At 37.3% G+C, this 16,110-nt stretch overlaps 2 protein-coding genes and 1 long non-coding RNA gene across 4 annotated transcripts in view; 2 read left to right on the top strand and 1 right to left on the bottom strand.

Annotated features, from left to right (window-relative positions):
- Positions 1-683: 683 nt before the first annotated feature.
- LOC122353052 lies at positions 684-4,401 on the top strand. Its single transcript, XR_006251953.1, has 3 exons — positions 684-1,392; positions 2,116-2,228; positions 3,451-4,401. It is a non-coding gene; the product is annotated as an uncharacterized LOC122353052 (long non-coding RNA).
- Positions 4,402-7,027: 2,626 nt separating this feature from the next.
- On the top strand, positions 7,028-12,503 carry ak3 (adenylate kinase 3). The gene is made up of 5 exons (XM_043250341.1): positions 7,028-7,306; positions 8,675-8,794; positions 8,881-9,053; positions 10,365-10,483; positions 11,690-12,503. The coding sequence occupies exons 1-5, from the start codon at positions 7,159-7,161 to the stop codon at positions 11,805-11,807; spliced, it is 678 nt and encodes a 225-aa protein (XP_043106276.1). The 5' UTR covers positions 7,028-7,158; the 3' UTR covers positions 11,808-12,503.
- A 659-nt stretch (positions 12,504-13,162) lies between these two features.
- The window catches only part of cdc37l1 (cell division cycle 37-like 1), an 11,121-nt gene continuing 8,173 nt past the window's right edge, over positions 13,163-16,110 (bottom strand). Inside the window, exons 6-8 of one of the 2 annotated variants that reach the window (XM_043250339.1) lie at positions 15,456-15,629; positions 15,110-15,181; positions 13,163-14,191 (exon numbers count right to left, since the gene is read on the bottom strand). In XM_043250339.1, the coding sequence (XP_043106274.1) occupies positions 14,078-14,191; positions 15,110-15,181; positions 15,456-15,629 (360 nt within the window). In that variant the 3' untranslated portion in view covers positions 13,163-14,077. The remainder of the gene's footprint in view (positions 14,192-15,109; positions 15,182-15,455; positions 15,630-16,110) is intronic. The other variant, XM_043250340.1, reaches the window with a different exon arrangement.

Raw genomic sequence — 16,110 nt, 5'->3', positions numbered from 1 at the left:
GGGCTGCCGGCGAGGTGGGTGGGGTCTGCAGGAATCAGCGCATAGCAGAACTGATGACGCGTGTGGGCGGGGCTGCCGCGAGGTGGGCGGGGCTGCCGGCGAGGTGGGTGGGGTCTGCCGGATTGCGCCAAATGAACAGTTACAGTTATTATTTTATTTTATTTTATTTTAAATAAACAAATGAAAAAATGTCTTTCACGACTGGTGAGTTTTGAGACAACGTCTCGTTATTATTTTAATTTTTATTAAACCTCACCTATTTGCTTCTGCAGATTTTATTAACGTTTTTTTGTACTTATACCAAACTATTGTTTTTTTCAGACTGTATTGGTATTCTGAAAGGATTTTAACAGAGAAAAAGATGGTATGTACTTTTTTTCTGGCTGTTGACTGATCTTATTTTAGTATCACAGATACAAATTTCTTTATTTAAAAATGTATTTTAATATTAATGTTTTTGTAATTTTGATGTGAGGTTTTTTTCATTTTTATTTTGTCATTTTCGTGTGTGTGTTTGTGTTTATATTTATATATATATATATATATATATATATATATATATATATATATATATATATATATATATATATATATATATGCATCTTAAAAAAATAAGTATTGTGAAAAAGTAAATTTTTATTGTAACTTATTTCAAGAAGTGAACAATTATGAATAACATTTTAGTGAATGAATATGTTTTTTTATGTTTTTAGAAAAAGTGTAATATAAAAAAATTATGCAATTCTTTAAGCAATCAGCTGGGGAATATATGGAGATATCTTCTATTATATTTTATTATTTCATTTTTATTTTTTATTTATTTATTTTAAGTAAGCGCTGATTTGTCAGCTTTTAGTTATTGGTCAGTAGTGAGTGATTTTTAGACTTAAGGTTTATTCTATTTCTGTTATTTTAATATCTGTGTTTTATCTTGTCATTCTGTTGCAATGTGGAAAAATATTTTAATATTTTAAATATTTTTTAATTAAATGTTTTTTTAATCAGTGCTTTTATACAATACAGCAGAAATGAAATGTGCCGAGGGTGAATATTTTTTCCTTTTTTAATAATAAACACAGCTCACATTAAATCACCCTATACCCCGTCAGCTTAAACATGTCCGAAAAGCGGGCGCGTGCTTTGTGTGTCAATCATTGTTCCGACCAGCTCTTAAAAATCTCTGTGATCTCTTGTGTATGGACTTTGGAGAGCTTATATCAGCATTTACGTGTGAGGATGGATTATGGATCGGGTCAGTGGGGCCAGTGTCCCGGGGCCTCTGACCATCACGGGCCTCTACAGCAGTGACCGCATTTGATGCTGTTCACTAATCATGCCGCATATGTGACTTTTTGGCAAAGCGAGCGTGTTGACTTCCGCAACTGCAACCACGTGAGTTTATTTTTTAGTAGTTGAATATATTTGGACAGCTTGAACAGGCTGATTGAATGTATTTTTTATTAATTATCTCAGAATTTTAACCTAATTTTTTAGACTTTCAGGGAGATTCCCAGGGACTTGGATGCTTTCCCAAGTTCTTGGTCAATTATAGTGAATGCGTGACTTGTAGTCAGGAATCTGTGCTTGCAAACGTATCCACATGTCCCATCATGCCAAGCATCCGAGGCAAATGAGCTGATACAACAAAATACTGTATAAAAATGACGCTATATATGGCGTACACTGATATAACGTTAATTTATTTCTAAATATATTTTCATCTTGCATTGTATTGTATTAAGTGCATGCTTCCAATCTTGAAAAGTGTGTAATAAACAGTACAGTTGCAGACTAATTTAGATTGTGATTAATAGTATTTGTCTTTTTGGAGCTTTAATTGAATAAAACTGTTATTAAATAGCTTTTTGTAAGCTGAAAAATAAACATGCTATGAATATATAGCCGATGATCGTGATTTCTGTAATCTGAAGGATCTGAATAGTCAGATTGTCTAGGTCTACTGATGTTATGTGCAATGCTCTCATGATCTTCTGATGATCAGCCTGTGGTCTGAACGCCTCTGTGCTGTCAGTAGCGTCTGACGCATGAGAGAAGCATTTGGAGGAGGTCATGTGAGCTGCCCCGCATCACTTCCTGGGTCTTTTGTGTTCGCAGAATAAGATGAGACTCGGTGGGGCGGCTTCGGTGATTTCACAGCAGACGTTTACAAAGGTTTGGAGGCGGCTCCTGTTCTCGGCTGTGAGAGACTGAACACTTATCTGTGGGAAGTATGTAGGACGCTTGCTCCGGCCGTTTAAAATCTGGCCCGTTTGGATATTTCAATGGGGTTTTTGATTTCTCTGAGCTTTAGAAGTAGAAGCTGTAACTGATGATTGATTCAGCCCTGATTTCACCGAACAGACTCAAGCCTAGTCTTAGACTAAACGTGAATCGGAGTTGTTTCAACCGAAAGAAACTTTCACTGACTGATCTTCAAACATGTCAGTATCTTTGTTTTGTCTTAAAGGAACACTCCAGGCTCATTCTCCATGTTAATGAGTTGGTTAGCCAAGCACAGTCACGTATTAGACAGTGCGCGTATAGAAACGCTTAATATTCAATAGATAGCATTTTCAAGAAAACATTAGCAATTCACTTGTAAAAGCCATGCTTTGTAGTTTTGCTTAAAAATGAATCGGTTGAGTGAAAAATTCAGCGACTCACTCATTTTCGCCACCAGGCATGGTTTTATGCTTTTATAGACAGGGCTTAGCCTAAGCCGGGATTGGGTCATAATTAAATGAGGACATTTAAGTCATTTTTATAAACATACCTTTTAAAAAAAAGCATTACTGGTGTGCATCTTAAAGGAACGCACTTTTTTTGGAAATAACTCTTGATCTCCAGGTCTGGCGATAGCACTTTTAGCATAGCTTAGCATAGATCATTGAATCTAATTAGACCATTAGCATCATGTTAAAAATGGCCGAAGGGTTTCAATATTTTTCCTGTTTAAAACTTGACTGTTGTCAAGGAATGTGCAAGAAAGAGGCCATGGTGCAGCATTTTAAACAGGAAAAATATCTAAACCCTTTGGTCGTTTTTGAATGCAATGCTAACGGTCTAATTGGATCCAATGATCTATGCTAAGCTATGCTAAAAGTGCTATCGCCAGACCCGGAGGTCAAGAGTTGGAGAATGACCTTATTTCCAAAAAAAAGTGTGTTCCTTTAAGAAGCACACCAGTAATGCTTTTTTTTAAAGGTATGTTTATAAAAACGACTTAAATGTCCTCATTTAAATATGACCCAGGCTAAGCCCTGTCTATAAAACCATGCCTGGTGGAGTCGCTGAATTTTTCAATTCACAATTGCTAATGTTTTCTTAAAAATGCAATCTATTAAACATTAAGCGTTTATATACAAGCATGTTTTTATTCATTTGTAGTGGTGCTTGGCTCATCAGGCCAACAGACTGTAGTCGGGTTAACGCCGTGTTTATTTTTGACAGAAATGAAAAGAGAGACAGAGGTGTGTTCAACGGATCATAATGCTGTTTAACAACATACCGTTTGTGCAGGAAAGAACGTTTACAGCTGACAGAAACACCTGAAAACAGCTGTGTATGATGAAGGACTTTTATCCCCCTATTGAAATAAAGCGATACAGTGCATGAAGCGTAAACCGGCAATAAATAACAACACCATTGCAACAAAAACAGTACAGTGCTCTTTTTCCAAGCAGCAGAACTTCCTGTATCTTTGCTGACTAGTTTTATCTCATTGGTGAAAGGAAAACCAGTTCCCTTAAACTTGAGGCACGACTGTCTTTCTTAGAATTGACCGTAAAACAGAACAAAACGGATCTGGCTTTCCGTGAAAGCTTCCTCCCAGGAATGTCTTCTCATTCCTAACCGTCTCGTACTTCCACCTTCTCAGGGAGAGTTCATAATAAGGGTCGAGTATGAATCGGTTTCATCAGGCTGAGTCAGTGGAAACATGCTGTCATGGACACTAGTAAAAGGATAAGGGTGCGATGACATCATTAGGGGACATAAGAGCCGGGCAAGTGTTAAAAACAATAGACGGGAGAGGAACTACAAAACAATGGATAGGCATCACAGTCTGAAGATGATCTCATCCCTAAATGGCTATCTGTTAAAATAAAATAAAAAATAAATAAAAAAAAACAGGCGAATCATCAATATTTTTAATAATAAAAGTGATAATAAATAAAAATAATTTCTTCTAATTCGAACCATTTCCGGCAGATCGTGTTGAGTTCCAAGTAAGTGTTGATTCTGAAGCACGTGATCGGTTTTTATTAAACCTGATGGTTATAATCCTCGGCTTTAATAAGACACACCTTATGAGGGATGAACAACATCCGCCACGTGTTTAGCGGACTTAAAGTTTAGCCTTATGAAGTTACGTTAAACATTAACCTTAATAATCACGATCGATCGTCGGTAAATAGACTAATAATGTTCACTTTTCTGGGTTGAGAGCTCTGATCAAATGAGATTAGAGTTGGCCACCTTGAGGATGAACTGCGGAGATGCAGTGTAAAACATTTTTTATGCGATTTCTGTAGCCTAAATTTTTGGTGCTGATTATTATTCAATTTTCAATTTTTTATTATTATTAATTTTTTTTTTTTTACATAGAATTTATATTTTAAAAAATATTTTACATTTTAAACGTTTAACAAAACTTTTGGACAAATCACTTTTGGTTACTGTTTATGTAAAGGCACTTAGTTATGTTAAAATGTTTATATAAGATAAAGATAAGATAAACACACGCAAAACAATTTATGCGATTTTTTTTATTCACCGTGTCAAACCTTACAAAGAAACATTTTGCCTAACGACGAAAAAGTTGTGTTGTGTTATAAAACTATTGGCGTGAAATATTACGTTACGTGACTTTTATTTTGAATATTACATTGCATTACCTCAGCTTAGTTTAAACAGTAAAATGCTTATAAGTCAGATGTTCAGAGGCTTTATTATAAAAACGTCCACCTTATATTTATGAGCCCTATGTAGGCTACCTTAATCATTAGCCTTAAAGGCAGCATCGTGAAAGTAAATGACATTTCTTTTCAATCTTGAATTCTAGTTATGTGTTAGAGGAAGCCGCCATGTGGACAAACTGCGTAAATGCAATGTATTAATGGCAAATTTGTTCGATGGTCTCCTAATTAAAAGTCGTTAACAGGTCTATTACTAAGTTAGTCATTCAGAAGTGTCTAATGAAAGAGTTATTTGGCAGGAGTCCTATTTTGAGCAAAACCAGACGATGCTAGCAAATGTGTCTTAGCCAGAACATCAACTTCCTGTTTATTAAAGCGTTCTATAAAGTTGTACAAACGAACTAAATGCAAGGTATAGATCACCCTACATAATGCTTAGTTTGTAAAAAAAAAATGAAAAGAGAAGAAGAAAAGCTAAAAAAAAATATATATATATAATAATTGCTATAATAATATGCTATAGTGAGAATACGTTTAGCATTTGGGTGCAAAAACGCAAAGATATAGGCCTGTACAAATATGTATTTATTTATGCATATTCTACATATGCATTTTAATTCATATCATATGTTTTAAAATGCCTGCAAAATTGCGTTATATTATAAAACATTTATGTTAAATATTATGTATAACATGTACAATAGTTTAGGCAAACCAAACCGCGACAGGGATTTTGCGATATGCATTTTTTATGATTGTAGAAAGCTTTTTTTTTTTTTTTTTTTTTTTTACACTGATATTTTGGTCACAAGGGGGCACCGTGTCCACAGCATAACCTATAACTTGAAACCCATTCAAATACTAAACTCAGTCTGAAAGTGTGTTTCTAGTTTTTAATGAACAACATAAGCGCATCATTGTCTTACATCTTTAAACGCCACCGATCATTAACATCCACATGGGTTTCCAAATCCTGTCTCTGTCTCATTGTGATGAAGGAGCTATTGTTCTAGAGATCTCCATTCTTATCTCCTCTCTCTTAACAAAAGCCCCCCTCCTGTCAGTCACCGGTCAGCTGATAGACGAGGATGCTGGGGGAGAACCGTGGAGGGAATCACCAGGAACAATGTGGAGATGAAACTCAACAGCCCACTATATTAGGCGCTGATTTAATCAAGCTGAGATAACGTTTCCATCCCCGAAGCCTATTAGAGCAGACCTATTTGGGCCAACTTGCATGTTACATAACCGCATTACATAAGAAGTGAGCAGCTTTCTGTGCAGTTGTTTTTCACATCACCATTAGTTTAAATAAAGTGATAATACCAAGAAACAGTAATTACAAGCAGATCCGATGCACACTAGGCCTGAGTACGGTTTCATTTGCTTTTCTCAGCATTTACTAACGCAGTAAAAACATTTTGTTTGTCATTTTTTTGTTTGTCATTTTTGATTAGTTTTTGTTATTAGTTATTATTTTGAGTTTTCTGTAATCTTACCGCTTCAACCTAATTGTTTTCAGTCAGTTGCCAACATTAACTTTTCCAATATATTGCATTTCATATTGCATCAGTTAAATCAAGTGTTTTATAAATAAATATTTTAATATTATATTTGTTTAGTCTAATTATCATATTTAAAAAATAAACCTAAATAAATTATCGAATTGTTTTATTTTCTAAAAAAAAAAAAAAATTTAATTCTGTTAAATAAATATATGAACTCTTAAAAATATTTTAATAAATGACTATTTAATACATTAGCTTCTGCGTTTTAAAAACAGACTACATTTTTTAAATACAATTATTTTATTTTTATTATTTTAATAAATAAAAATATTTTTATTATTTTTATTTAAAAATGATTAAATCAAATCATTAAAACGTATTAAAGAAAAAAAAGTAACAGTTAACTCTCGCAATCATACGATAATGTCAGCGTTTTTAATTAAAGTTATCTTTTGGGAGCCTCGGGTCCCTGGGAACTTAAACCTCTCTAAGAGATGAAGTTATGTATGAGTGTTGTAGTGCGCACTACTGTAAGCGTCCTCACACGCCCACTTAAGCTTTAAAGCACTTCCTGTAATGTGAGGCGCGTGCATCAGAAAAGGACGGGCTTAATCCGGGAATAAAGCTGGAGCTGCGCGCGCGTGACAGAGAGAGGTCTCCGCATCCCATAAATCAGACTTCACAAGATGCAGTGAAGAGGACGCGTTTATTTGACTCCACGTTCACAAACAGCCATGGGTCTGCAGACTGTGTTCCGCGCGGTGATCATGGGGGCCCCGGGCTCGGGGAAGGGGACCGTGTCCGGCCGGATAGCGCAGAGTTTCGCGCTCAAGCATCTCTCCAGCGGAGACCTGCTGCGGGCCAACATCGAGGCCAAGACGGGTAAGCCAGCCCCAGCTCGCTCCTCTCGCGTTTGATTCGCGCAAACGGCCCGATTTCCGTTCCCCGCGGACGCGCCTCGACTCGTTTAAAGGTTAAAACGCAAATAAAACATCAGGAAGTCGCTTCCGTGCCGAAAACCAGCGCGGTTACCCACCGGGTCTTGACTTGGGCTGCGTCTCGAAACGTAGCGCGCTGCCTATCTAGACCGCACGCGCGCGCGGTGCCCAAAGATTAGACACTGTCTGGAGAAGCCGTTAAACCCGAGCTCGGGGCTCCTGTGTGTGGCATTGCTCCGGACCGGCTGGTGTTTTCAAGTATTTGCGCTTTATAACTTTTTAAAGGCCGCGTCTTTCTCCAGAAGCGCGCGCTAAACGTGTTCACTAGGAATGATCGAGCTGCACATCGCGTTCAGAGGTTCGCGCGGGCTCTCGTCTAATCCGAGCTGTGTGTCTGGGGGCTGTGATGCACGGAGCTTCGCCGGTTTTCATGTCAGACCCAGATGCAGCGTGGAAGCTGAGCGAGGATGGAGGCAGACAGGGAGAAATCTCTCAATGCGCGTTTCATGCTGTAGCAGCGAGACCTTAAAGGGACAGTTCACCCACAAAAGGGTTTATGTCCCTCAAACCCATCAAAACCTGCCCATGACTTCTGTGTAACACAAAAGATGATGTTAGGAAGAATAACAGCTTTGTTTGCCGTTGACTGTCAATAAATATCGAGACATTTCTTGAAATATATTTAAGGAGACACACATATATATAAAAAATGTACACAAAAACTTTTATTTTGCATGTGATTAATAGCAATTAATCGTTTGATATTAGCAGAAAAATATTGCAATTTAAAATAACAGTTGATTATTTTTATAATGTAATGTATATGTATACGTCATGCTATCTTGTGCAGTATATTATGCCATATATTCCTTTGATGGATTCTTTAAATATTAATTGAAAAATAAGCTAAAAAATAAAACGTACCGACTCCAAACCTTGGTATCATAGGCCAGCAATATTCAGCAGGTCTCACAGGACGATTATTAGTCAGTTATTACAACGTGAGAGCCGCTTAAAGCTGGTATATCCGTTGCTACGAGCTCGTTGTAGCGGTCACGCTTAATTTTCATTGACATTTTAATAGTTAATAGCTAAGCTAAACGATATTAAACCTGGCTGCCTTCAAAATCGAACCAGTGTATTTTAATCAAATGTGCATTGTCGGTTAATTTAGCAGTATTTCGGGTAATAAATTAATTAAATAATTAAATAAATAAATATTATGTCAAAATTTAGTGTATTGTTAATAAATAAAATGAACAAGAAATGCAAATAAAAAGCAGTGAATTCATCAAATGCTGATTTTACTCAGATCTGGGTCTCCTGATGAAGTCGTGCATCGATCAGGGTCAGCTGGTTCCCGATGACGTCATCTCCCGTCTCATCCTGTCCAGTCTGAGGGGTCTGGAGCAGAGCGGCTGGCTGCTGGACGGTAACTCTCTTTCCTCGCTCACCCGAGACATGCCGCTCACGAGCCGTGCGGTTAACCGCGGCCTCCCGCGTGTCGTCCCCCCGCAGGGTTTCCTCGTACCGTGGCTCAGGCCGAAGCCCTGGACAGCGTGTACGATGTGGACTCCGTCATAAACCTGGACGTGCCTTTCCGGACGATCCGCGAGCGCCTGACCTCTCGCTGGGTGCACCTTCCCAGCGGCAGGGTCTACAACACGGACTTCAACCCGCCTAAGAAACCAGTGAGTCCTCTGAAACTATCCCTATATATCATCTATATCATCTCCTCTGCACGCACTGTAGGAACGATGGAAACGGGAAGTCCTCTTCGTATAAACCACGCTGCAAAAAGTTAAAAAGCGTATTTTCTGCAGGCAATAATAGTAATAGAGTAAGGCATAAAGGTGTGTTTTTTCTAAAAAAGACTATTATTGAGCTTGCCCTGGTTAAACCGGGTTGCTTAGATATTAGTAATTGGTTTTCCAGATAATAAAAAATGCGAGGACACTTCTTTTATCAAGAGCGCTTGTCACGCAGATAACAATAATAATAATAATGTTTTTGAACACTTAATTGCTGGTTAATTAAACTCAAAATGAATTGAAGTACACCTTTATGTGTAATTTCATTCTTTTTTTGTCTTTAAAATGCGGTTACGGTAAACTGCTGACTGTACCGTCTGTAATATGGAAAATTAAAATGCACTTAAAATATATTAAAACGGTTGAAATGAGCATTTAGTAAGTATGTTAGTCAACACAAATCAGAATAAATGCACTTCGAAATAAATGCAACAAAAAATTGCTGAAGCATAATTATCTAAAATGTACTTTGAAATAAAATTCATTAATATGTTATAATTATTTAAAAAAATTAAAACATAACAGTGTGTAAAGAAGCACTCTTAAAGGACACTTAATTGGACTTTTATTTAAATAAAATGTAATCGTATTTGCAAGTTAAAATTTTAATTAAATTAAATTAAATTTTAAATGCTGCACAATAAAAATAAAAACCAACAATAGAGCAGTAAGACGTGAAAGCTAAGCATTGAACCCTGTGTGTAAGGAGTCCAAAGAGTTCCTGTGGTGAAAGTAGGTCATGCTCTTTCACAACCAGGCCCTCAAGAAAGATATGAACACTTTTACTCGAGGAACTTTGCTTTTTGTTCCTTTCCATTTATCAAACGCTGTTGCTTAAATAGTTTTTGCATGGAGTTCTATAGAGCTGAGTCCTCTGAACTGAGCTAAGAGTGGAGTTTACGGCTCAGAACTGTTTGCTGCGCGTCTCATTTCGGTCCTCTTCGCGAGCTCCGGACATCGGTCATGTGTGTGTTAAACTATTAGAGCTTGCGCGAGCCCAGTGTGAAGGTGTTTGTCAGTGTTGCTCAAGTTTGTGTCAACACGGAGCCGTGTGCCTGAAGGTCACCTCTGCTCAGCTCAGGACCTTATCAGAGATCCTTGACGCTTTCGATACATGCATTCTGGAGATAGAGTGTCTTTTATTAGGCTTGTGATGGAGGCCTGCAGTGATGTGCTCTGTGTGGCGCGCAGGGTTTCGATGACGTCACAGGAGAAGCGCTGGTCCAGAGAGATGATGACAGCCCTGAAACGGTGTCCAGGAGACTGAAGGACTACGAGAGACAGACACAGCCGGTTCTGGAGTACTACAGGTACCGCACAGCACTTCGGAGCTGTTTATGGGTTATTCTGAACGAAAGGCATCGATAACACACACAGAAGAAATGTTTAGGGGATTGTTAGAGGAGCAGTTCACCCGTGTTCGGGCATCTTTTCACACTAGATCTGATTCTAGACCTAAAAATATATTTCTTTCATATGTGGAAGCGAAAAGAAGTTATTTAGCAGTGCGTTAACGCCGCTGTTTTCCATACAATGAAAGTGAGGCTGCTGACCTCTAAAAAGAACAAATGAAACATAAATGTAGTCATTTTCAACAAAATATTATTTATTAGCAATATGAAAGAGATCATGCAATGAAGAGACAAAAAAAATATATATATATATATATATATATATATATATATATATATATATATTATATGTTATTTAATTTTTTTAAGGAAATATTTTGATGTGAATTTTGGGATTTTACGTCAACATTTTAATAATTTAATGACATTTGGATGTCAGAGAATATATAAATAAAATATACATAGCGTTAGACTTTTTAATTGTGATACTTTGAATCAAGTTGAATAAAATTAAGACAACAGTATAATTAGTTAAAATAACCATTGTATAACTATTTAAAACGTAACAGTCAAAACATACTACCGCTAATGTTTTAATTCTGTATTACTGTTGTAATATACAACTATACTGTAACATGAAACAATATTATTCGATAGCACAATTGAAGTTTCATTTGAGGTTATTTTAAGTTTATTAAGTTACAATGCTAATATATATGTGTCATGACGACTCTCTCAGGGATTTGGTCTTGGTGAAATAGATGTGTTACTGCCGAAACATCCACAGACATGCTGCTGTGAGCATTTAAGAAATCCTGCTGCTGCACATATAACATATATGCACACACACACTAATATATATATATATATATATATATATATATATATATATATATATATATATATATAAAACACTCATAGCATACATGATCACCTGGTCTATGCAGGTGGAGCTGGGGAAGGTGGAGGGTTTGTGGAAACTGTTACTACAATCATTAATACTCGATTGTTGAGCAGTGAGTTCATTGGCTACTGATACAGAGAGAACCAATCAGCTGTGACATATGATGATGACATAACATTATATGAAATCACATTATATGACCCACCACGGTGTGTTTAAGTCGTTACATGTGAGATTCTCTCCGCTTGTACACTTTACAGGAGTAAAGGAGCGTTGGAGACCTTCTCAGGAACCGAAACCAACAAGATATGGCCTCACGTTCATGCCTTCCTGAGCAGGAAAATCCCAGGAAAGCAGCAGGTTATGGGAAAAGCGTGATTGCACAACAGCCTTGAGGACTTTCACCACAGCTGAAGTACACTGTCGGACTCGAGCACAATGCACCTCTGTAGCCTTAAGCGGTCTGCTGTATTCGTCCAAGCCTTTGGTGTCACCATCTGGTTTTATGCCTTTGAAAGAAAGTTAGTGCCAAACTAGGTTTGTGGTTGAACTAGTCTATTACTGAGCTCCAGCGCTGTCAGCTTAAGGAAGTAAACCCAGCTTAGAGAGTTAGAAGTAGGCGTGCTAAGATTAATAGTTGACTCCAAAGTTAATAATTCTTAAATTTCCAGTTTGGAAAGCGCCCAACCCATTTTTTTTTTTCTTTTCTTTTAACCGAAGTGGCTGCAAAGTGTGAACACGGCAGCTCTAACACATTCCAGTTTATTGTCCATAATGGCATTTTAATGCGCATACTAGATTCATTTTAACATTTCGCAAATTAATGCATAGCAAAGTTACAATTCCAGCCTGATTTTTGAATGTTCTGACATTTTTTTGTACGAAACCACCATGGCCTTAACTAGCAAAAAACTAATGATCAGTCTAATGACTGTGTGGTGATTTTTCTACTGCAGATCATACGAATGTTGATATTTTTGCAAATGCAAAATAATGTATTTTTAATTAAAAAAGAGTTTGCACAATAAATAATAAAGGGAAAGAAAATCTATAATGTGATCAAAATTCATAAAATGTTGTCCTTTTGTGTTGATAAAGCGCTATTGTGTGGTTATGAAGATTGCAAATAAAGTCAAATTTCAGCTATTGAATAATAGATATTAAAAATTATAATATATAAATGCCATCGTACAATTAATCTAACCATGATTAATCACATTTAAAATAAACTTGTTTAAATAATGTACTGTGCATATTAATGTATATACACACACATTTATATATGGAGAGAAATATTTAGATATATTTACATGCATATAAATATATTTTATAGAGAACATTTTTCTTTCAAATATATGTGTTTGTGTGTATTTGCATATACATAATAAATATACACACTCATATATATTAAGTATGCGTCATATCATACTGCTCACATTATATTTTATGGACCTAAAGCTTAAGCGAGTAGCTTGAAACAAAAAAAAGAAGTGGACAATTTTCTCAAACATCTCCAAGAAACAACACCCACACATATATTAACTTCTTGACCCGTGCCTCATGTTCCTTCAGTGGACTGGATGTGATCCTAACCGCTTTCAACTAGTCCCTCCTTCTAAAGCCGCACGTCTCGGATCAGTTTATTGTCTGCAAGCAGTCCAAGGTCATTCGCTCACACGGAGAGCTGTAATACGCCAAGACGAGAAAAATAAAGATTTCAGTCAGTCAGCAAATACCAGCGGTCTAAAGATTTATTTGAGGATTTCGACTTGCACAATGTCATCACAGCCATAATGTACTGTTACACGAACTGTGGTTTGCTGTAGACGCTCTTTGTGCAGCACAGGCGGCGTTTCAACGCGACTACTGCAGTCGAAACAAGTCAGTTAGATGGCGAGGCGAAAGCCTTATTGGTCGCAATGGTGAAAAGCGAAAACCGTCATTGTTGTTCCAAACATGGAAAATACAAGAAGAGAGACACTATTAGTTTTTGACCATGTAATGAAAGCCAATGGGGTCCCATCGACCCTCATTGTATGAATGAAACTTTTTTTTTCTCCTCTAATGACCTCACGCCTTTAGCGTCGCCGAACCTGAATCTCTTTATTATAACCGAAGGAAACCGTATTCTATTGCTGGCTTTCGTGTTGCGCTGCTTGAACTTTATTTCTCATTTCCACGGTGAAGATGGCAAAGTGGGAGTTCCCGCTTCGCCTCGGTGTCGTTTGTCTATCTGCAGGAAGTCGACTGTTATCTGCCGTGTCCATGCGCAGACGCTTCCCAGATAGCAGCAGAGCTCGAGCGCTCGGTGGACGTCGTAGATTGCAATCCAAAGGCGGAGAACAACAAAAAGAACAAAAAAAAAAAAAAGCTACCGGGTTTTCCTTTGCGATCCCGCACGTACCGCTTTCTCTAAAACGACAGGAAAAGTCAGCAACAGAAACGTAACAAAATATAAGTGCCTCAAAATACAGTTGCCTATCTCTTTTAAAATACTTTCTCTTTTAAACAAATATAAAGTGCAGCACACATCCAGGCACGGATACAAAACAAAAGTCTCTGAGCACAGCCCTTGTTCTTCCTGTCCTGCGAACCGAAGCGCTTTTCTTTCCTACTGAAGGTCGCTCGGGGACCGATATCCGTCTCTGCTAGGTCTCCATCATCCTCCACTCGTCCGTTTCTGAACTGTCTTCTTTGGAGGCTCGCGGTACATTCGTCCAAAGTCCTGCCTCCAAGCAACGCTTCACGTGGTATTCTGCCACCTGTTACGAGCGAGAAAGAGGATATTAATAAATAACAGGAAAAGACGCCAGCGGAATGATGAGAAACAGGAAGTAAAAAAATAAAAAAAGACCAAAGATTTGGTCACTCTTGAGATTATGCTGCTCTTTTCCATACAATGAAAGTCAATGGTGACCAACATTACATTTAAAATTGTAGCTAATAATGCTAAAATACAAAGCGGTCACATTTTTTTTAAAATACAAAAACAAATTCTCATAAATACAGAGAGTAAGAGGTTGCGGCGTATTGTTATAATTTAAATATACATTTAAAATGTCATTTATTTTGAGATTAAATCATTTTCAGCATTATTTCTACAGTCTTCAGTGTCACATGATCCTTCAGAGATCCTTTTAATATGCAGATTTTCTGCTCAAGAAACATTTCAGATTATGATGAAAACAGATTTATGTTTTTATAACATTATGAAGATTTTACTTTAATGCAATTAACTATTAAATCTAAAAGAACCAAAGTGTATTAATGGTACACTAAGGAGTGGATTGGTCTACAATTTATGGTGCCTTTGTGCCATTTTAAAGCTTAAAAAAAAAAAAAAAAACATTGTTATTGTATGTTTATTATATAAAAAGGTGCAGCATGAACATTTTACAAAATCTCTCAATTTGTGCTCTTTGGAAGAAATTGAGTCATGCAGGATTGAAAGGACACCAGGGTGAATGAGATTAAAGCTCTTATGTAATTCTTCCTGTGTCTTTTGGCTGTAATTCAGCTCGTCTGTGTCAGGAAAGCGAGGGAGGAAGCCCAAAAATATGCTCAACCCCTAAATGACTTCAGACAAAAACTAACTCTGATTTAGAGGGCTGTGAACCAGGAAGCATTTATTATTCAAAACTAATAATGATGATAAAAAAAGAGAACCAGATGGAGAGTACCTGCGGGTTCATGCTGCTCAGCACGTTCTGAAGAATCTGCATATCCTGCATCTGGATGCATGTTTTCAGCTCCTGCAAACATTCCACTCGTTTTACATTTTGTTACTAGCTACGCTAGTTTTAAAAAAAGTCGACAAGAAAAGCGTGCTTTTATTCAGCAACCGTCTCAATCGCGATATCGGTTCTATTTTAACTTATTCAATTTTTTTTTTTTAACATCGATCATTTCTGAAATATTTCTTGAGCGGCAAATATTAGAACGATTTCGAGATATTAGACATCATCTGCTTCGGTGAGAATATTTTCTGTAGGCCATTATCCCAAAAAAAAAGACGATCTTTTCTACCGGTGGCAGAGACTCCAAAACCTCCTTGGGGTCGAGGCGGCAGCCCGGCGGTGTGTTTTGGTGAACCGCATCCTTTGGGCTTTCTCCTTTCGATTTCTTGGTATACTCTGTGACTCTCTGCTTAAAGGCGTTGAGTTCTGTGTGGAAGACGTCCAAGTATCCCTCCTGCCCTGCCTTCGAAACAAGAAAGATCAGGTGAAAAAGGAGTCGAAATGCATTCAAATATGAGGTTGGGATGCATGAGTGAATATGAACTTGATCTGTGTCTATATTGCTTTGTTTCCTGGCCTCAAGCGGTCAGATGCGTCACGTCTCTCTCTAGCGGTCGCTGACGTTATCGACTCGCACTAAAGGCTAAAGATAGCATTACAATGCCATTCAAGGCTTTTAAAGCGTTCCTATTTTAATGGGTTAAATGTCATTTATTCCGGCGATAAAAGCTGCATTTTCAGCAAACGTCACTCGCATGTTTTCAGTGTCGCACGATCCTCCAGGAATGATCAAGAAGCATTTATAATCGTCATCAACGTTAAAAACAGTCGAGCTGCTTAATATTTCCGTGGAAAGCACAATACACTAACATTCACAAGTTGAATAACGAAATAGTGATAGTGCTAGTTTATCTTAATAAGAAAAAACAATACATTTATTTAGT

This window comes from Puntigrus tetrazona, chromosome 10 (genome assembly GCF_018831695.1).
Source record: "Puntigrus tetrazona isolate hp1 chromosome 10, ASM1883169v1, whole genome shotgun sequence".
Classification (NCBI taxonomy): Eukaryota; Metazoa; Chordata; class Actinopteri; order Cypriniformes; family Cyprinidae; genus Puntigrus; species Puntigrus tetrazona.
The sequence above is the reverse complement of the archived record's forward strand: the minus strand, read 5'-3'. Positions and strand labels throughout refer to the sequence as shown.

Coding starts and splice junctions, on each gene's coding strand:
- ak3 (XM_043250341.1), top strand. CDS start 7,159: ATGGGTCTGCAGACTGTGTTCCGCGCGGTGATCATGGGGGCCCCGGGC. Junction 8,795..8,880: donor GAGCGGCTGGCTGCTGGACG/GTAACTCTCTTT, acceptor GTCCCCCCGCAG/GGTTTCCTCGTACCGTGGCT. Junction 9,054..10,364: donor TCAACCCGCCTAAGAAACCA/GTGAGTCCTCTG, acceptor TGTGGCGCGCAG/GGTTTCGATGACGTCACAGG.